Source organism: Chiroxiphia lanceolata, chromosome 12, assembly GCF_009829145.1.
Source record: "Chiroxiphia lanceolata isolate bChiLan1 chromosome 12, bChiLan1.pri, whole genome shotgun sequence".
Classification (NCBI taxonomy): Eukaryota; Metazoa; Chordata; class Aves; order Passeriformes; family Pipridae; genus Chiroxiphia; species Chiroxiphia lanceolata.
This window is the reverse complement of record NC_045648.1, coordinates 3,268,159-3,289,023: the sequence shown is the minus strand read 5'-3', so window position 1 is coordinate 3,289,023 and position 20,865 is coordinate 3,268,159. Positions and strand designations below refer to the sequence as shown.

Below are 20,865 nucleotides of genomic sequence, written 5' to 3'. Positions count from 1 at the left end.
GCAGTGTTCCTGTTGATTCCATTGGATTGTGAGGTTGCCCTTGGCTTCACTTTTTTAATCAGTGTATGTGAGATGAAGGGAGGAGTTGAGGGTCTATTGTGGCCAGACCAAATGTGTGAAGCTTTGGGGGGGTGGTGCTGTGAAAAGAGAGGGAACTTGCTGCCCACTTGAGTAGTCACTTGGGTAAACAGAGTTAGATTTGGTTGAGAGGATGGTAAAGCTGTAGGGAGATGAAGGGAGGATGGAACCAAGTGTGTGTAGGTGAAATGCCTTTGTCATGTTACTGAACAGCAAACCCTTTCCCATCTGGTAGAGATGTTCTGGAAGTATTTTAGGATCTAAGGGAGCTTTTTAGTGTGTTAACTGCCATTGGCATGCATTCCAGGGGGTGGGATCTGAGCTGTGACTGTTCCCCTGGATAAAACCTTGATCTCACTGGGGGACTTTCCTGCCCACACTTGTTTAGAGGAGGCTGATTCATGTGGGCCAGTGGCCTGTCATGCTTGTTTCTCCAACTCCCCCAGTGTCACATCCTCTATTGGCAGGAGCACGGTTCCAGATTATTTTATAAACAAATCAGTTACATTAAATTGCCCTTGCAAGACCCTATTGGTACTTTGACCTCGAGGTTGTTTATGAGCCCAGACCAAACCTGAAACATATTCCAGGCTTGGATTCAAATCCCGGAATAAAGTGGGAGTGGTTTTGTCGGACAACTTGGTTTTAGCCATCACAGCAACAATAAGGAACCAGCCTGAGTGGGGTTTCTGTGCCATTGTCCAGCTCCTTCCTTGTAACCTGAAGTTTTCTTGTGTATGTGGTGCTGTAGCCTGATGTGGATAATGCAGTGGAGGCAGCCAAGGCAGCATTCCAGAGGGGCTCTCCGTGGAGACAGATGGGTGCCCCAAGCAGAGGACGACTCCTGCACAAACTGGCTGATCTTCTGGAGCGAGACAGAGTCATCCTGGCAGTAAGTACTGGGAGCACTGATAGACCAGCAACAGTTGGCTGATAATTCAGCTCCATCCCTCTGATGCATCTGCATCTACCTAATATTTTTCTTTTTCTCCTTTTTATGAGGGGCAGAAGAGTTCATATAGGAGTCATGACTTTCTTCCTCTTTCTGCAAGTTGACTTTATATAGTTGACTTCTTCAAAACTTTAGCTAGTTATTGAAGTGATTACAGATATTAGTACTCAAATTTTCAAAGCAATAAACACACTTTTTCTTAGCTTAACAGTCATTAATGTTCATAGCTGTCTTCCAGCTCTTATCTTTTAAAAATCATACTGAAACAATAAAACAAAACCAACCAACCAAAACAACCCCAAACCACCACAGCTGACTCAGTCTTTATTACAAAAATGCAGGGCCAGTTTAACACTTGTGCAAATTCCTTCCCCTAAAACGGGGAGCTGGAAAGAGAATTTTTCTCTTGCTGAATATCATCCAAAATTTAAACTGTGTGTAAGTGGAACTGTTCCTTTCCCTACTGAATGTACTGGCTCAGGAAAATCTGTCTATAGCTGTGAAGCTGTGTTAACTTGGACATCTGCACTGAAAAACTATTGCTAATGGTTCCATGATCTTGTCCTGGAGGAGTCCTGCTGGTGCAGAACAAGGGGATGAGAACCTGAGCTAAACCACACTGCAGTTGGTAGGAACCTTTAGACTCTGTGGGCATTGCACATCTTTCCAAATTGCACTTCCAGATCCTCAGCTGAGGGCTGCTGTCCCTCCATACCCAAGCTCTTGGATCTGAGCACTCTCCAGTTCAATGGTGCACTTTTATCTTCATGGGAATGGCATTTATGACATTCTGTGCTGTTAGAGGTGCAGGTTCCTGAGCCAGGGTCCTGCTGAGGTCAGTAGGAATTACACATGTGGGATATGCTTAGGAGCCTGTACTTGCATGACTGCTTTGAGCTGAGTTTCTTTCCCCATCACAGTCTGTCTCAACCACATGACAGCTTTCAGTTTCAGCAGGACAAAACCAAGCTATTTGGATCTAAAGGCAGTTCTGGCCAGCAAATAAAAGTGGGGAAAAAAATGTGTGTGTGAATAAACCCTGTTCATTTTTGCTCACTTTTTGATGTGACTTTAGAGGATCCTGCTTTTTCCATAACCAGAGCACTCACTTCAAGCTTTCTCTGTCCTTCTAGTCTGGGAGGGCTTGTTTGGCATTGCTGTTTGCACTGCAGAACACCAGCCCTTAGCTGCCTTGGCTGTGTGCTAAGTAATGACTTATAAAAATCAGTTGTTTTAGCAGACATTCAGTGGATAACAATCCCAGTCATTCCAAGGGGAATGTCTGTTCAAGTGCTGTTTGGACCCTAATGTCTGTGGAAGATGACAGGGTATGACTTCATGTGTAAACAAAGATGTTCCAATCTACCAAGGGATAGTACTTCCTTTATGGATGTGCTGGCCATTTGTACCAATATCCCATTTAATGACCTGTGTGGAGAACAAAGCATTCCCTGAGCTAATGTCCAGAACAGTGCAAAGGACACAGGCTGAGCCTGGACTTTGTTTAGAGCTGCTCAGCACCGGTGCAGCTTCAGTGGAGCAACTTCTGCCTTGCCTTGGTCTCAGCACAGATCTGAGCCCAGAGGTTACTTCACCAGAACTCTGTAAAAAATGTGTTTTCTATCATTGGACAAAAGAGGCTTTTTAGAGGTTGGGTTTAGGGTTATGAAGTAGAAAAAATAGATCTTTTTTTTCACATTAAAGGCAAGTGGGTCTGACTGATTTCAGTGACACCATCTGGAATGCAGAACATCTGTGTTGGAGGGTCAGTTATGGTGAAGTCATGACTGGCTTTGTTTCTGACCAGTGCCCCAGACCCCCTGTATCCCACCCACACTCACCTTCTGGGGGCTTCTGCAAGGTGACCTTTCATCACAGCCACTGGACAAAGCAACTCCTACATGGATCAGGGTTATCTGGTCTAGTCTCCCTTCTGCCTAATTTGTATTACAAGCTCATTCCTTAAATATAAGAAGAGGGAAGAACACCCGGTGTCTTCAGAATAAGACAAAATAAAGCTGAGAAAGAGTTACTCTAAAAGCTTTTTTTTTTTCCTCTCAAGAAAAAACCTATTTATTTGTCTTTTTAACTTGTTTTTTTCAGACTCTGGAAACAATGGACACAGGAAAACCTTTTCTTCAGGCTTATTTCATTGACCTGGAAGGCTGTATAAAAACACTTCGGTATTACGCTGGATGGGCTGATAAAATTCAGGGCAGAACTATCCCAGTGGGTGAGTTGTGAGTTCCTTCAGACCCAGTTTTAGAGCTGGGATAGGATTGGGCTTTAGGGGGTGGGAGGGAGATCCATGGAAAGGCTGGCTTCTGAAAACCTGCAAAAATAGCCTGCTCTTCCTTGCTATCCCAGGGTGCATTTTAAGCAGAGGTGTTTCAATATTTAAACTAATGGAAGAACTATGTCAAGGTCTGTATGGATCTCAGGAAAAATAATGGATGAGCTCTTCTGCTGCTTTTTTGACAGAGAAACCTTTTTGGTTTTGAATCCAGATTAACTCTTAAAGAGAACACCCCACACATTATAGCGTAATTTATTTGTAGGGATCACTGAAATAAATTAAGATGCCAGAGAGTGTAAGGACAGAGTTTTCTGGGGAGAATTGTATGAAGGCAGCAGAGCTTGTGCCATTGCAGGTGCCACAGGGATGTGGCAGAGGGTTGATGTGGAATCCACCAGTGTCTCCAACCTCACTGATGTTCCTGCATCCATGGTATTGCTGGCTCAGATGTTCAGAGAGATCATGTAGTGCTTTTTCTTAACTTTTATTGAAGAGGGGGTCTGAGATGTTGACTCCTCTCAGGAGTCAAAGCACTGAGCTCTTTGGGGGACCTTGTCAAGTTTTCTGACACTTAAAAGAGGTTTTCAAAATGTTTCCTAGGCTGCAGAGTCAGAGCAGTCACACAGAAAGAAGGCTTTGGTTCAGCTATGTAAGTTCAAGTATGGTTTTGAGGAGAACAAATCAAGACAATGAATATCCATGTGGCACAATGGGCAACATGGTGTATTTTCAAATTCAGCCTTTTTTTGTCCCTGTGTGCAGGTGATCACTGAGGCTGTAAAAAGGACAGGCACTGCAGACAAAAACTAGTCACCAGGAGAAGGACTCTGAAGGGCTGACTGGTTCAGTCTCTGCAGGCAGCAAAGGGAGTCATGTCAGCCTTATAAACAGAGATGTCTCCCTCATTCAGAGTAGTGTAAAGCTTTGCTTTCCTGGACACTGCTCATTTGTCCTGATTTGAGATCACTCCCAAAAACTCTCATTAGAAATGTTCATGTTCTCTCTCAGATCTTCCCAATAAAACTGGGTGTTCAGCAAGAATGAATTTGAAAGGCAAATGTCCTTCCTGCTTTCTTTTTGAAAGAGTAACAGCAGTATTTTAAGATGAATGGTATTACTTTAGTCCCAGAGTTCTTACCAGAAGTGCAATTCCTGTTAAACTGAATTCCTGTACATGGTTCCTGTACAAAATGGGTTTAAAAACACTGCCCCTCAGGGAGGCAAGTGTTTTACTTCCTTCAGTGAGACACAACCTGAATGAAATTCGTGCTTGCTCTTCAGTGTGGTGGGGAGTTATCCTCCCCTCAGCCTCAATGCAGGGATTTAGCAGAAGGAATTGAATCCCTGGTTTTGAAAGACTCCACTGTAACCGTGAGCAGTGCTTGGCTTTTGAGCTGGCACAAGACCTTTACCCAGAGACACCTTCATCCATCTGGGATGTCCCAGAGGCACGAGTTAACAGGAAGAGATATGGGGTTCTTTGTCTAACACAGGTTTAGTTCTGTCGCCAGCCTGTTAGTGTGCAATTGTCTTACACATTTTCTGTACAGATGAGGATTTTGACTGTTTTGTTGTCTTTTTATCCTCTCCTCTTGCAGATGAAAATTTTGTGTGTTTCACCCGGCACGAGCCGATGGGTGTCTGTGGAGCCATAACCCCAGTAAGTACCAGTGATGCTGCCCTGCATCTCCCACAGAACTGGAAAAGTCCATGTGCACTCCCATCCTACACTGCAACCTCCTGCTCCCTGGTTAAGCACAGCTGTTCTGCAGGGAACTCCCATCTCAGTGGCCTGATGTAGTTTCTTGTTTTACCCCCATGCCAATTGCTCTTGGCAGCAGAAATCCCCTGCAGTGGAAGGGTGGGTCTCCTAATCAGACGCTCTGTTCCTCTCTGAGGCTGACACCAGTCACCAGAGACCAGTCAGAGCTCTCTGACTCTCTCACTGCTGGGACACCCATCTCGTCATTACGTCTGCTGGCTCTTTGCTGCCTCGTGCTGATGCATAGTTTTGAGTTTTAAATCATATCCATTATTAATAAAGCCTGCCTGTTCTCTGAGCTTTCTGGGATTACATCTCACTGAATAGAGTTTTCTTTTCCTTGAGGTCTCATTCTTTGCTGAGGGGACAGTGTGGCTAGTTCTTGGAATACCTCCAGCATTACCATGTGTTGCTTGCTCTCTTTAAACAGCCAGCCAGGAAGACTTTACAGCTACATGGAAGACATAGTTTGTTCCTGTCTGGTTGTAAAATGCTTTGAATGTGGTATCCTATAAGTCATGAGGTAAATGGTGCTGTGCCAAGATTCTCTGTTTGGATACAGCACCAAGCCTGACAGAGTTCAGGAAGCCTTTGGACAATGGTCTCAGGCCCATGTTGGGATTTTTGGGGCTGTCCTATGCAAGGCCAGGAGTTGGACTTCGGTGATCCTAATGGGTCCCTTCCCACTCAGGGTATTCTATGATTATATGATACTTGGATCAGTAAGAGTCCATGGAGGATTTTGACCTTTGAGATAAGGAGAGACTGAAAGAAATGCATGTGGGGTGTTGAATGCATGTGGACCCTGGGAATACCAGGTCTAGACCACTTCCCAAAGATGTCTGGGAAAATTCTGCTTTTTCTTTCAGCAGGATTGAATCTAAATTCCCAGTGATAAGAGGACATGGTCTATTTGGCAATGTGAGGATGAGGCAGGGTGGGAGATGGTCAGTAGGATTTATCAGACATTTGTCTTGGTAACTTCTGCACAGCTTTCTTGGCTGAGCAAGAAATGTGACTGCTTTGAGCAGAATTTATGACTTAAGATCAAAACCTTAGTTTCCTCACATTGATCATCCATTAAAAGGTCACACTCGTCCACCTTTGGCACTCAGCAGTGCTTTGGAAACTATCCTTTGAAAAACCTACATGATGTAGGATGCTTTGGAAGGCCACTATTTGGGAACACAGTGGGATTTGTAAGATCTCAGGTTGACCCTAGATCAGCAGTAAATACAATAGAAAGTACAGAACTAAATTTGACTCAAGTTCAACACTGTGTTTGTAAAAAGGATGATTGGGGTCAACAAAACCACATCTGTCTTCAGTTTACTCAGAACAAATCTTCTCCAGTTTTTTTTCCCAGTTCGATCTCAGTAACACCAACAGTCCGTGGGTTTCTATATTCCTACTTGATTGAAAAAGATTCTGTCACTGTTCTGTATATGTCTCCCTAGACCAATTAACAGTCCTCCCTTTTTCCTGTGGCTTGGCTATATTTAAACCAGTGTTCTTAGCAAGGGAAGTTCTAAGAAAGTGCAGCATATGGCTGATTTTTATCCCAAGGTGATATCATGAGGCAGCCCTGGAGTCCTTTACTGTTATTTTCACCAGCCACTCTGCAGCAGAAAGCTCCTAATGGAGTTATGTCATGCTCTGAAAGTGTAGAAAAGCAGTGTAGGTGTGAATGGCTCAAGATGCAAAGTCAGGCCTCTAAGAAGGCTTAGGAGAAAAAGACAAATGGGTAAATTATGGGATGTGGCCATTGGAGAAGATCACTGAAATGGAACAGACCTGGGAAAAAGAGTGAAGCATGTTGAAGAATAGCACTTGAGACTAAATTCTGCTTTGTCTCAGGCTGCTGGGTTAGAACAGAACTCATTGCTTAAAAGTTACACTGCTAATTTCTTTGTAAGTGTGAATCTGTGGATTCCTAACATATTTGTCTTCTTTGTTGATAGTTAAAGCTCTTGGCTTGAGTCTTGACAAGAAGTCCCCTTACTGTTGGCCTGCTTCCATCATCCCTGAAGCAGCATTAATTATTTTTAATGAAGAAATCCTTTCTGCTGCCAAATGACCTTTTTGAGATTCATTGTGAGCTACATTTTCCACTTCTTGCTTAGACTCCAAAATCTACAAATACACATGACCATGAAAGAGATTAGCCCAGAGTAAACTGATGTGGACTGGTTCCTAATTCTAAATCAGAAAACTAATTGGAAAGGAACAATTTACAATTTGAAGAGAGGATAAGAGCTCCCCTAGATTTCCATGACTGAACAACCCACTGCAGATTCCTAGTTATAAACCTGGAACTGAATGATATTGTATAACTCCTGACTACTCAGCCTAACAGAGAAAAATGAGGGTTTTTTTTTTTCAATGAGTAGTTGCACCCTGCAATTCCCCACATACGGATGCTGTGCAAAAGTGATACATCAGGAAACTGCCTCCAACACAGTTTCTGTGAACAGCCAAAATCCTACACAAAGTGTGATCAAACTCCTGTAAAGAATGAGGTCACATCATACAGAAATTTGTCCAACTTACAGGATTAGCGTGAGGACTGCCAGCAATATTAGGGATCTCAGGGGGAAATCAAGGAAGTTATACTCTGTAGTCCAGGCAAACACAGCATTGTAAGCAGACACTTCTCTTCATGGCTTTCCTCCCAGTTCTTTTTCTCCCTGAACTGTGAGAAGGTGGGGAAAACACTGTGTGGAAGCGAGTAGGTGACTGTGCCAGGCTGGTCTGACCACTGACTTGTGTTCTTGCAGTGGAACTTCCCCTTGCTGATGCTGATTTGGAAGATGGCACCAGCCCTGTGCTGTGGGAACACTCTGGTTATCAAGCCAGCTGAACAAACTCCCCTCACGTCGTTGTACATCGGCTCTCTGGTCAAGGAGGTGAGGAAATCTCAACACCCCGTTGAGGTTCTCTTAAGGTTGTAAGCAGAATTTTTGAATTGGCTGTCCAGAGTCTTAGGTTTTAAAGATATTAAAGCCTCACAAGGGAAAGTGAGAACAAGCTCTGTATTCAGTGTTTCTTCACAAAGACCTTCGTGACTGACAGTGACTGGCTGGGAGCAAAGATCACAAAACCTGTACGTTTTTCTCCTTTCTCAGGAAACTGCAGGGAGAAAAAATGGTGCTTTTATTCCTCTGCCTTGTCTTCCCTTCTCCCAAATGAGGGAAAAACAACAGCTCAGTTTTATTAGACAATGGGACAAAAAAGAGTGTGATTAGACAGCAGTGTTGTGTTTGTTGGTTTTAAGTGGGATAATTCAACCAAGACAGAGTGTCCTGGGAAACAATTCTTCGTCATTTCTGTGGTTCGTAGAACAATTTAGCTATGTCTGGCCTGTAAAGTCAGCTGAAATAAAGGGAAGATCATAGGTTGGGGTTTTAAAAATGTTGCTTTAGGGCTTGTCAGGTAGGATCTGTTGTGCCCTGTTCATCATACAGAGGGGGTGGGAGGTGCACAGAACCTTCCAGCACTGGTCAGAACAACAGCTTCCTATAGCTACGGATGTGACTCACTGAGGAAAACTAAAGGAGTTGTAGATATGCTTTTTCCTCTCAGCTGGAAGTCTGTTTGTTAGGCTCAGTCAAATGATGCTGATGATTTTGTCTGTTCTTGGCTTAGCCTGGGAGAAAACAGAAGGATATGTTGATAATGGACACTTAGGGCTTCTCCATCAGGAAAGGAAGTGGGGAAAAATAATACCAGTGAAGTATTTCCTACAATTACTTGACTTAATAAGATCACACAAGATGAGTGCAGTTGTCATGGCTTTTAGTGAGCCCTGCCACACCACTGCTTTCTTCACTCTGACATGCAGTTCCCCAAACACAGGCATAGCATCTTCCCCCCCAAAAACCCCATTCGGTTCTGGTAAAATTAATGTTTTGAGCTGGAATTCCAAGCTCGCTGTTTCTCACAGTTGATCTTCAAGGCAGAAGTGTAATTAGAGCAGAATAATTTTATTTGGAGATGCTCCTTTCTCCACCCAAAATTAGCTAAATTCTTTGCAGTTTTTCAGAAGAATAAGTTAAACTTTTTTGGGTTTCATCTTTAAAAGGATGCAGAAGATGTTACCACACAAGTAAAGCTACGTGTTGGGTTTAATGAAATAATTTCAGGCCAACTAAAATATTTTGGCTTTCATTTTTGCTGAAAAACAGAAAAAACTTTTTGGCTCAGGATGTTCTGAACCAATTTTTTGCTTCCTTGTGGCTTTGCTGCTTACTCCAAACACCATTACTTGCACAGTTTGACACGCAGTGTTTGCTTGAAAACTCATTAGCCAAGACACAAACTCTATTAAGTGCACTTTTGTCATTGTCACATCTAGAGAAGAAATGAGACTGCCCTTTCAATTTATGAAGGGAAAACTGGGGAAAAAAGGTCTTATGAGGATAACTTTTTGCAAGATAGTACATGAGCAATTACTTCCTTCTTTATTTAAAAGGAGAAACTGCATTTATTGAGATTTTATACTAAAAAGTCGTAAGAAACAAAGCAAATGTGTTACATTCTGCAATTCCATCATTAGAAATTGCAGGAAAAACAACCTTGTGCTATCAGTAGTAGGGAAGGACTAACCTAGAAGAGCATAATCCTTGAAACTCCAGTAAATCTCTCAGTTCTCCTCGGACTAGAATTTCACCTAAAGTTTTCCTATTTGTCTCTTTTGGCAGAATTACTAGTTGGCTGATCTAGGTTGTAAATGTGGTGGAAACTTGCATAAGTCTGTTACCATCTGCTTTTGTATTCTTGTTTTATTAGCCCCATCATCTAGTGAGGTTTTACTGACTTCTTAATCCCTCTGGCCCCTGAAGAACCACTAATGTCAAACTTTGTTCAAAGCAAACTTTCATTCAGTTACCCCTTGGCTCCAGCTGCACTGCAGTAGCTGGGGGCCAAGTTTGGCCAAAAGACTCACTCTCTTTAGACTTGAAACTGGGATTTCTCCAAGAATTCTTACTGAAACTTGGCATTTCCTAAGCATGGCTGTGAGTTTCACCCACATCTACTCCAGCTGGTAGCACCCAGCCATGTTACTGGAAAGTCTGGAAAACAGGGATGTATCTGGTAGGAGCTCTAAGGAGTATAGTACAACTAATTCAAGCTCCCTGAGAAACAAACTGTGCTCTCAAAATCTCTACAGGTCTTTAACCTCTGTTTCAGGTGGGTTTCCCTCCTGGTGTGGTGAACATTGTGCCAGGCTATGGCCCCACAGCTGGAGCTGCAATTTCTACCCATGACAATATTGATAAAATTGCTTTTACTGGATCAACCAAGGTAGGTGATGGATTTCTCATAGGACACCTGCTGTCCCTCTTTGCATTCTCTTCTAAACTGTCATTCATATAGGACTGGACCAATGAAATGTTGGTGATTTCTGTATAGCCAACACCTTTTTCCATCACATTCTGTGGGACAGGACTTCTCAGAAGTGTTTGGTATTTGTCTAATTCAGGTCCTTGTGCTAATCCCACATCTCTGTAAGCTGAGTTTTGCCAAACCACCATATTTCTGTCAGAACTGAATAGGTGCTCTGATACAAGACAGTGTACAGGGCAGGCTGGCAGTGACTTAACACCATGTCATTGACCTGATGGAGCTTCTGGGCAAGTTTTCCTGCCAGTCCTGCCCTGCAACTGGAAAACATGTCAGTCAGAGCCCTGAACAATTCTTCCTTGGCTTTAGTTACCTCTGAGGAACTTAGGACTTAAACAAAAACATGGCCCTGTGCCCAAGGCTTCCTCTGTTGACGTGGAGGGGATTAACATTTGAGCCTCTTCTGAGACCTGTACAGTAAAGCACCTTCTATTCAGTTTTTTCCTGTAAATAGGTACATCTGACTTGTTTATTAGAGGGGTGGAAGTGAGACCTCTGCACTCTTAGTCCCCTACAGCCATCCTCTTCTATACCTACATGGGGGAAAGTGCACACGGCCTGGCCAAGTCCATGGAATTGAGCACAGCTGAGACATGCAAAAAAAATTGCCTCCAGTAATCACTGCTGAAAATTCTCAAACAAAAGATTGCTTAGAAATGTGAATGTTTTTCCACTGACTGCTTTAGATGTTTCTTGCATATCCACACCCCCTGAAGAGAGGCAGTGTCCAAAGAATGGAAATGCTGACACCAGTGGAGGCAGCTGAGGCAAATATAGTCTCTTCTTTATTTCTTTGAGGAACACTGTTCTTGTTGAGCATTTGCTGAGTTCATCCATTCTTATGTCTGTCCTTGTAACTGCAGAGTGTAATCTGAATGTATAACAATGACAAATTACATTGAAAGGTGTTCTTGGCCGGTAAAGGTATCTCTGAACACTCAAAAGCTGCTGCATTTACCAACACTACCATCTAGTGGCTTTGTGTACATTCAAACTGCTGTGCATATCCCATAGGAAAAGGTGTGTTAAGCCTCTGTTTCTGTACAGGGATCATGGGAACAAACACAAATGCAATAAAGTAAAAGCTCACAATGAGTTTTTACTCTCTTGATAGTTGGTCTAATCTGAGTTTACTCAGTGTCATGCTTCTCTCCAAATCCTAGATTAGAAACTTTTAGCCCAGATGAGACTCTGGCTGTGTGAAAACAATGGAGCTTATAGACTCATCCAGCCCACATGGATCTGTTTGGGTTTTTAATGAAAAAGGAGTATCCAGTGGATTAGTGGCAGAAGGAAAATCTCAGCTGCTGGAGCCTGTAGGCAAAAAAACTCCTGTAGACACTGTGCTTGTCTCCTAATCCATGGGTGTGCAGGAAACACCGAGGGAGACAGATTCTTTGCTAATGCATGTGTAATTTAGAAGTGTTCTCTTCCCCCTCCACCCATCTGTGAGTTCAGCTGCATCTCTGCAGTATTTGCAGCACAATGCTACTGTTTCTGAGCCAGGAAGTGAAGCTAATTCAAAATATATTTTGACTTAGTTTTTAAGCCCCAGCTCAGGCTCAGTGCCAGCTTGGAAATACTGATCTTAAACTCCATGAGAATTTTCCCATCTAGATTTCTTCTTTTCTCTTACTTTATTAACTTACTCCTCTTTGGCCAACTAGTTTGTAGTAATGCCTCTTGCAAAGCTATGATGCATCACTTATTTCTGCTGTCTCCAGGACTAAGCTCTGAGTGACTAGAGATGATCTGTACTGCTAAGTTCAGAGTCATGCTCGAGTTACAAAGGCAAACCATGAGAAATGCAGACCTGTAACTGCCAGCCAGCTGCCCCATGCTTTCCTTGCTCACAGTTCCATTCCAGGGAAACAGTATTCTTAGGCAGTAATAAGGTTTCCATGTGCAAAGGTAAAATACAAGAAAATCAGTTATAATAGAAACAAATTCAAATATAAGGTCACTCTTAAGAAGTTAACCTGTCCTAACAACTAAAGCTTCCAAATAATTTTAATTCCTACTGTTTCTAACAAAATTAGATGACTAAACTCTGGAAGCAGAGTAAATCCTCCCCTTCAGGAGAGGGTGGCCAGATAAATGCCAACAGATGGTCAGAGCAGATTCCTGGGCAGAAAGTGCCATGGCAGAGCTAGTTGGAGTTTCTCTGTTGACATCCTCAGGTGTTGCCTCGGATGGAACATGTCTCAGCTACTCTTGTGTGTGGAGCAGCTCAACCTAAACTGTCAGAAAGTATTAGTTTTCTCCTAAATGTCAAAATCACTGCATGGCTTTTTGGTGTGGGAGTGCTATCAGATAGGAATGGTGAGCTCCTATCATTGACTTGGCAAGATTTACTCTAAGGAGTTTGAATTTGCAATTTTTAAAAGTAAAATGTGTAGCCCTTGGAGCCAGTTGATTGCCAGTGTTGCTCACTGGGTTGCACTGGGTGGGAAATACCTTGTTCTACAGCTCTGAGTAGCAGATAACTTCAGGATACAGATCCTGTAGCTCTCCCACATAGCTCACCCTTTCAGATCTGCCTAAACCAAATTAATTCTGGGGCTGGTTTTGACCCAGCACAGCACAGCAGTAGGAAACTCAGACTCCTTGACTTCTACCTGCTTCAGCCTCCTGCTGGGCTCTTCCACCCTTGTCAGCATCACACTTGGCACACTGAGTTGAGATTTTCAGGGGAAAAAAACTCATATCCTCTTTGTGTCTCACTCTTGCAGGTTGGAAAACTGATCAAGGAAGCTGCTTCTAAAAGCAACCTCAAAAGGGTGACATTAGAGCTGGGAGGGAAAAACCCCTGCATCGTGTGTGCAGACGCAGACTGTGAGTATGGGCTGCTGGGTCTGCTGTAAGAGGCTGAGTGTGGTGGGGTTTGTGTGTCTCTGCTGTCCTTTGGCAGCTCACAGGGCTGGAGTTTGCCACCACATCCACCCCAAAGCCTGGAGAAAACCTCTGTCTTAGAGCAGGGTGCAGTTCTGCATCGCTGGAGCTCTTCCCCAGGGCAGGGATCGTTCCCATGGCCCGTGTTACCTTCTCTGGGGATGGCTGCAGTTGCAGATAAATCTTGCATTTGTATTTCTGCTGTTTGTGTGCTTTCTTTTTGGTTGGCAGTGTTGCAGAGCCTGAGCCAAGCACTGGGGAAAGCAGTTTTCTGGAAAGCAGCCCCTGTGCAGGCATTCCTGTGACAGGAGAGTTTTGTAGGACCTGATCTAATCCAGCCTTCACCTCTATCCTCATTTAAGAAGTTTTGTTGTGATTTCGTTACACTAGGAGATATGTGTAACCTGTGACCATGAAAATAGTTGGAAAATTGTATTTGGGCTTTAGGAAAATATTCTCCACTCTCCTGCTCAGCACAGCAGAGGTTGGAATCAGAGATATTTGTGCCAGTTGCTAATAGGGAGCCTTGCAAGGACCTGGCCAAAGCTGGCACGCTGCTCTCTGAATAATCACTACTGAAACTAGTCTTTAGGAATCAATGCATGGTATCCAGGAATCCACATTTGAATTCCCACAGCAAGAAAAGCTGGTCAGTGCCTTCAGTGAGTCCTTGTGGAACAAGGTATCAGGAACTATGGCAAACTAGACCTCGAGACAAAAGGCAGGAAGAGAGGGTGGATACAATAAGAGATCTGGTTTGGGGGCAGTGGGAGGCCCTGTGAGTGCCTCCACTGGGTGTGGACCATCTGTCAGCATTTTTTTGAGGAGTTTTTCCAAAGAGAAAGGAAACACTGGAAGGGTTGAAACTATGCATGTGGTAACACTTCTCTCTCCTCCTGGGCCATCTTGCAGTGGACTTGGCAGTGGAATGTGCCCACCAAGGCGTGTTCTTCAACCAGGGGCAGTGCTGCACGGCGGCCTCGCGGGTGTTCGTGGAGGAGCAGATCTACCCGGAGTTCGTCAAGCGCAGCGTGGAGTTTGCCAAGAAGAGACTCGTTGGAGACCCCTTTGATGCCAGAACTGAACAAGGGCCCCAGGTAACTGTGTGCCTGAGAACAGTTTATTGTTTGGTTTTTGGTTGTGGTTTTGTTTAATTTTCCTTGTGTAAATATTATCCTTACGAATACGGTCCCAGCAGAAGTGCCGAGGGGTGAGTAATGTATCATGGCTTTATTTTTCCTCTCCATTTTAAATATCAATTAATCACAACTGTTGAAATGTTATGTTGTAATTTTTTTTTTTAAAAACACAAATGTATTTAATTCAGTTCTTATCCAGCTCTAAGGAAGGGGCTGTCTTCCTAGTCCAGTAACACAAAGCACGTTGCAGTGAGCCATAGCACTGCTCAGAAGAGTTCAGCTGAATGGCCATTCAGCTCCTTGGCTGTGTTGGTGATGACAAGTAGTTAGAGCCCAGGGACTCCTGAGTCCTCAGTTTCCTTCTCTGCTCCCTTCCTTTGGAGAAGTTTCAGCTGAATTAGGAGGAAGAACCATGCCAAGCTGCTGTCAGGACTGGCCTCCTCAATGCTTCCAGAGCCTTCCTCTTAGTTTTTGCATTTGCCGCAATCTGAGCTGTGCTGGAGAGCTCTGGAGGAAGGTGATCCTTGGGTCAGATCTTCTAACAGGCCCACTGTTTGCTACCAAAAATAAAGCAGAATTCCCAGAAATCTCTAGCCAAGGCCTCTTGTTCTCAGTGCTGCATTGTGAGTTTAATTTCCTTGGTGCCGCGTAGGATTCCTCAGAGAAGGGAGGGCTCTGGGGACATCTGCCTCCCCTTATCTGGACCTGAATCTGCACATGATTCATGTATGGCATGTCCTCCTGCATGGGGAATAAGATGATGTACACCCCCTGTTCATGCTGAGGCTGCATCCAGCCCTGTAACTTGCCTAGAAAGAGATTTCAAACTGCTCAGAAGTCTGAGAAAAATACTCCCATGCTGAGACTTGTCTGCAGAGATGAGCTGACCCTCAAGCTGTTTCAAGATCTGCTCTTACCTTCTGTTAAGGGTTGCCAGCTTTGGGGTTTTGTTTGCTGTTTGGTATTTTTTAATATAACATCATCCTAAACCTTATCCAGGAGAAGCAGTGAGCGAGCTGCAGTTATTGGTCCCATCAGGACCATGTTCACCTGGCTGTGCTGACAGAGACCACTGAGTTCATGAGAACAGCCCCTAAATTCACAGGAAGTAATTGTGAGGTTTTAAAAGGTGGAACACATAGAACTGGACTGCTTATTTCAGTTCATCTGTGCTCCCAGCTATTACCAGAGCACTCCTCAGGGCACAACTATGGCACAGCACCATCCTCTGGGATCACTGTGGCTTAAGGGAGACTCCTTGCATACAGAGCTGTAATTAAGAGTAACAGTAAGTCCAATCAGCAGTGTCTGGTCAGATTTTAAATATGGCCCATCTGTCTTCTTTCCCTGCTCTGGCTTACCTGTTACACTTGTAGCTAGGGGAGATAGCACACCCCCACACACCTGAACTCCTGTGCATGCAACTGTCAAAGCCCAAGATGGGAAAGTGTTGAGAGAGTGGGAGGAAACTGTAAATCCCAAAGCTTTTATGTGGTTGCCGGTGCAAAGGAACAACCTCTTCCTCTTCAGTTCTGGTTCCTTGCTCTCTGGAGCGTGTTCTGTGGGCACACACAGGAACTTCAGCAGAGGAGAGAAATGATGCAGTGTCACAAGGACTTAAAATACCTTCTAAAGTAGCAAAGATTCACACCTGCCCACAAGTTACTGTTCAAATGTGAAGTTTCCAGTTCAATTTTTTTCCCTGTTCCTGAAGTAACCTGCTTGGCTGTGAGGGATTTTTTTTTTATCTTGAACTGATGGATAAGGGAAGAATCACCAGGAAAAAATAATCTGTCTTCCTCTTCTTCATCTCTCCCCATCAGATGCTTCAGATCCAGCCTGTTGCTTTCATTCTCCTTTTGTGTGGGTCAGGGTGAACATACACAACAGCATTACAAAAATGGCCACATGCTGCTGCATAGATCCCACTTTGGGATGGTCACTTAGAAGCCAACAGTTGGAGCCAGCCTTTAGGCTGACAGGGTTTGTAGCCCATGATCTTTCTGGTCCTGCATCATCTGTAGGTGATGACAATCCCGTTCCACAAGAAGTTGATGTAAGCTAGTCCTGGAAAAGTGGTCCCATGTGCAGCTGTTTGTTCCTACATTGCACTGCACTGGTTTGGGGAACGGGCTGGTTCAGGTCTAATGCAGCCTTTTTGGAAGTGAGGAAGAAAGATTTTACTCAGGTCAGTTCCCTGATGTGCATTACTGTGCACTGGCATGGGTGCTCGTGGCATGGATGTGGGGAAAAGACTGTCAGCTGCAGGATTGGGTTATGCTGATATAAACTGTACTGCTCTGATCAAAATTAGGTCAGCTTTAAACAGTATTAAATTTAGGCAGAAATGAGGCATGCTTCTGATGAGGCCTCTCCAAAACTCACATGTGTCTGGCAGTGCTGACTGGCTGGAATTCAAAGGACACCACAAGGAACCTGCGGGGTGATCAGGACTGTTTGAGCAGAGTGCCAACCCCAAATCCAGACCAAGGGCAATTTTTAATTTTGGATTCCTGGGAGCTGTATCACAGGAAGCAATAAAGTAAATCTGCACAGATGGCAAACTGGTTAACCAGGGCATTATACAACTGGGAACAGCGGACTGCATTAGATGAGACTAATGTCCTGGTGGACTAGAACAGGGATTAGACTAGAACAAGACTAGACTACTTTTGCTATTTTAGAACCCCAAATACTGGGATTTGTGGACTGTAAGACCTAGTCTACAGGAATAAAATTAACACTAATCATGGCAATTGCTAGCCAGGAGTTATTCAGCCTAAAACATGTCATTTGATTTATAAGATGGTGAATATTTTCCTTTGACTGTATACACAGGATTAAAGTGTGAAAGTAAAATATGTAAGTAGAAAGGGTCTGTTTCCAATACTGTTGGACCCAGTTGTGGGTTATTTTGCAGGATTACAAATGCTAGAATTGGAAAAGGAAAAACTTCTCCTTGTGGTCTTGACTGAAATGAAGCAAGAGATGAAGATTTGGGGGTTCTCGGATTTTCAGCATTGCAGTCATCCTTAGAAGCTGCCTTCTCTATTGAATTAGATGAATAAATAGTAGAATTTGCTTTACCAGATCATGTGTTTTTAATAGAAGTCAATGCTTGAACCATAAATAATAGTGGAGTAGGGGACAGAATTTAAACAAGCCTTGCAAGCTCTAGTTACAATGACAAACAGTTCCACCCTTGCATGTCATTTTTACAAATGTTTTCTTTCCCCAGTGTCTTTTCATCTAACTGTAGTTTGCCTTGCAACAAGTTACAGCTGTATAAATATCCTTGTTTTGTTTTCTGTGATGTGAAGTGGATGGACTGGATTGGTCTGGATCACAGACATGCCAGGATGGAAAGCACTTGCAGATATTTTCAAATTATTTACACTTGGCAACTAAGCAACCAGGCAAATAGACAACGTGTCTGACACCTGCCAAGCTCACTGTGTGACACTGTATCCTACATGAGGACACATATTTCCTTGTGCAGTAGCATGTATGAAGTGTGTCCTTGGGCAGCACCTTAACACTGGAGAGAACACAAGCACTTGGTACAAGCTGTCCACAGTGCATGAGAGACACACACATCTGTGTGGCAGCAGATGTACTGTCCTCTGTTTTCCCTGTGTAGCAGAAGTACCCCAAGGACACCCTCCTGCAGCTTTGATATTTGTCTAAAAGCATGAAAACTTGGATTGTGTGTGGCCAGGATTAACTAGGGACAGGATATAGTCTGTAATCTGGAGGAGTCAAGTATGGAACACTCCATGTAAACAGTCCCCACTGGCAACTGGCCCTGCTGAAATAAAAACAGATGCTGGGGGGCGTGGATTGAACCAGCACAAGCATCTGGAGATACCTGGCATTCAGAATAATCCCCCAGGCTACCAGGGCACCTCAAACCAGTGGGTGGAGTCCTTTATTTAACCACCTCAATACATTTGTCAAGCTTTTTGTTAGTTTTACTCTTTTAAAACACCTCTGTAAGAATTTTACCACCTCCATCATGCTGTGATGAGGTGTTTCATCACTAAATTATGCATCGTGCCAATAGCCAGGTCTGTTAGAAACCAATGGCTGTGGAGCACAAAGAAGGATCAGTACTGATCCAGAAGTGCTGGGGGTTTCTGCACCTCTTGCCAGCACAGAACCCATTGCTTGTGAAGTACATGATGTCTCCTCCAAGTCCTGGTGCAGCTTTGTGGTCCTGCCACTGGTCTGGCCTTTCACCTCTATGGAAATCCCTAATTAAAGGCTGGTAACAACAGCACTTACTAATTGAGATTATTCCGTATTTAGGTGTGAGTAAGGAGGAGCTAGACCAGGCTGGTAGCTAAAAGTGAGGATATGGCTTCCAGTGCAGAGAACCAAAAAATGCAGGGATATTACTGGTCTCCAAGATCTGTGAAAAGAGATTCTGATTTTAAAAGCAAGGGTTCAGTGCAGTGGTTGTTCTGGAGTCACCCCACTAACAGGGCTTATCTTTGAGGCTGTACATAGATTGTGTGAGTGTGGAAGGAGATGGAGGCAGAACTCACTGGATTCCTCCAGCTGGGGACAGAGAGCTGGGGGTGAAGCTGCACATTGCAGCAAAGTGGAGCGAATGGTTATATACCCTGATTCTCTCTCTCTTGCAGCAATTCTGTTAGTCAGATCCCTTGCTGAGCCCAGAAAAACCCATCTCAGGCTGATCTCATGCTGCTACTGAGATAAATCAGTGGTTGAAGAAGGTCTGTAAGTCCTAGAGCTCAAGTGAGGTGAGCTGTGGGAGTGCATATCCAGGACACAGAGGAAGGGAAAGTGGGGAGACCCCTCCGTGTGACAGCAAACTGTTAGATCAGATTACACAATCACATGCAACTTCACCTTCTGTTTCCTGTGGCTCAGGGCTGTGCCCATGTTCTGTCTCTCACCCTGTTCATTGCCTGACTGTCCTATCCTAAACTGAGGTGTTAACTGACCTGGTTTGACAGTGCCCTGCAAACCTGCCCCTGGGCCACATTTCTTGACTTGGTCTCTGGAACCACGATAATAAAGGCACTGCTGTTTCTTTTCCTTTTGTGTCTGACAGATTGACCAAAAACAGTTTGATAAAATCCTGGAGCTGATAGAAAGTGGGAAGAAAGAAGGGGCTAAGCTGGAGTGTGGGGGTCTTGCCATTGAGGACAGAGGCCTGTTCATCAAACCCACTGTGTTTTCAGAGGTCACTGACAACATGCGAATCGCCAAAGAAGAGGTACAGTACAAGTCACTGGAATTTCATCTGCATTTACCACTGTAAAGGGGAAAGAAAGAGTATGGTTGTGGTTTGAAGTCAAAACTTGAGAGGAGGGTAGAAGTAATCCGTTCTACTGATGAAGTATCTGCAAGATGAGCTTCAGGTTGGACTCTGTGTGTGAGTTGTAAGAGGAGAAGGGAAAAAGCAGAATAGAAAAAACTGTCAAAATGTTTTAGCATCATTTTTTATGCAATTTATAAGTGTCTGTTTGCCACCCTTTCCTAATGCCTTGCTGCTTTCCCTCATTTTCTTTGGTTTTCCAAAAGGGAATTAGCTCTGTGAGTGTACTCACTGGATAAGAACAAACCCAGATACAAACACAGTAGTTAACACTACTCTAGAGTTTTTAGTTCTCATTTCAGGAGAATTTGATATAGTGCAAAATATGAGCACATGCCTTACCTGGATAAATGCTACTTTAGTAGTAATGGTCATGGAGGGGTTTCTGTCTGAATCCTTGATTTTAAATATAAATAACTGAGTAAAAATAATAGAAACTATGGCAGGATGGAGCAATTCTATTTATTCTTTGTCCTAAAGTTTGAAGGTTTTTCTAAAGACAGAGTTAAGCTTTATGGGAAAAGAACTCTGGGGCCTGCAGCTGGTGAGGAGGGAAGGAATGGCCACTGAAGAACTTCTCTCAAGTAGCCTTAGTGTCTCAAACAATCCCAGATTCCATTCTCATGGCAAAATCCCCTGAGGCTGACCATTTCTTTCCTATATGAAAACATGCTCAAAGCCAGCAAAGTGCAGATCTAATACTCTGGCTTTCATTATTCATCTGCAGAAATGTTGAACAAGCTGCATGTGATTAGATCCTGTGATATTCCTTTGAAATAGAAGTTAATCTACTTTTCATCGTGTTCCCCAATGGAAAAGAAGTAGTTGCCAAAGTCTAACTGGCACTTGTATTTTATAGTTTAGCCTAGTGCTTTTTATGGGGCTGCTTGCTGTTCACTCCTGGCAGGATGTTTAAATGTCTCAGATCTGCCACAGAATCTCTAAGGAACCTGGGAAAGATATCAGTCACTCAGGGCATGAGTTACATTCTAAAAA

The 20,865-nt window shown here is 43.7% G+C and overlaps 1 protein-coding gene across 1 annotated transcript in view; it reads left to right on the top strand.

Moving 5' to 3' along the window:
- Positions 1-20,865, top strand: part of ALDH1A3 (aldehyde dehydrogenase 1 family member A3) — a 35,661-nt gene that overhangs the window by 8,535 nt on the left and 6,261 nt on the right. Inside the window, exons 3-10 of the mRNA XM_032700095.1 lie at positions 830-970; positions 3,134-3,263; positions 4,925-4,986; positions 7,866-7,994; positions 10,279-10,392; positions 13,224-13,326; positions 14,296-14,480; positions 19,603-19,767. Coding sequence (XP_032555986.1) covers positions 830-970; positions 3,134-3,263; positions 4,925-4,986; positions 7,866-7,994; positions 10,279-10,392; positions 13,224-13,326; positions 14,296-14,480; positions 19,603-19,767 — 1,029 coding nt within the window. The remainder of the gene's footprint in view (positions 1-829; positions 971-3,133; positions 3,264-4,924; positions 4,987-7,865; positions 7,995-10,278; positions 10,393-13,223; positions 13,327-14,295; positions 14,481-19,602; positions 19,768-20,865) is intronic.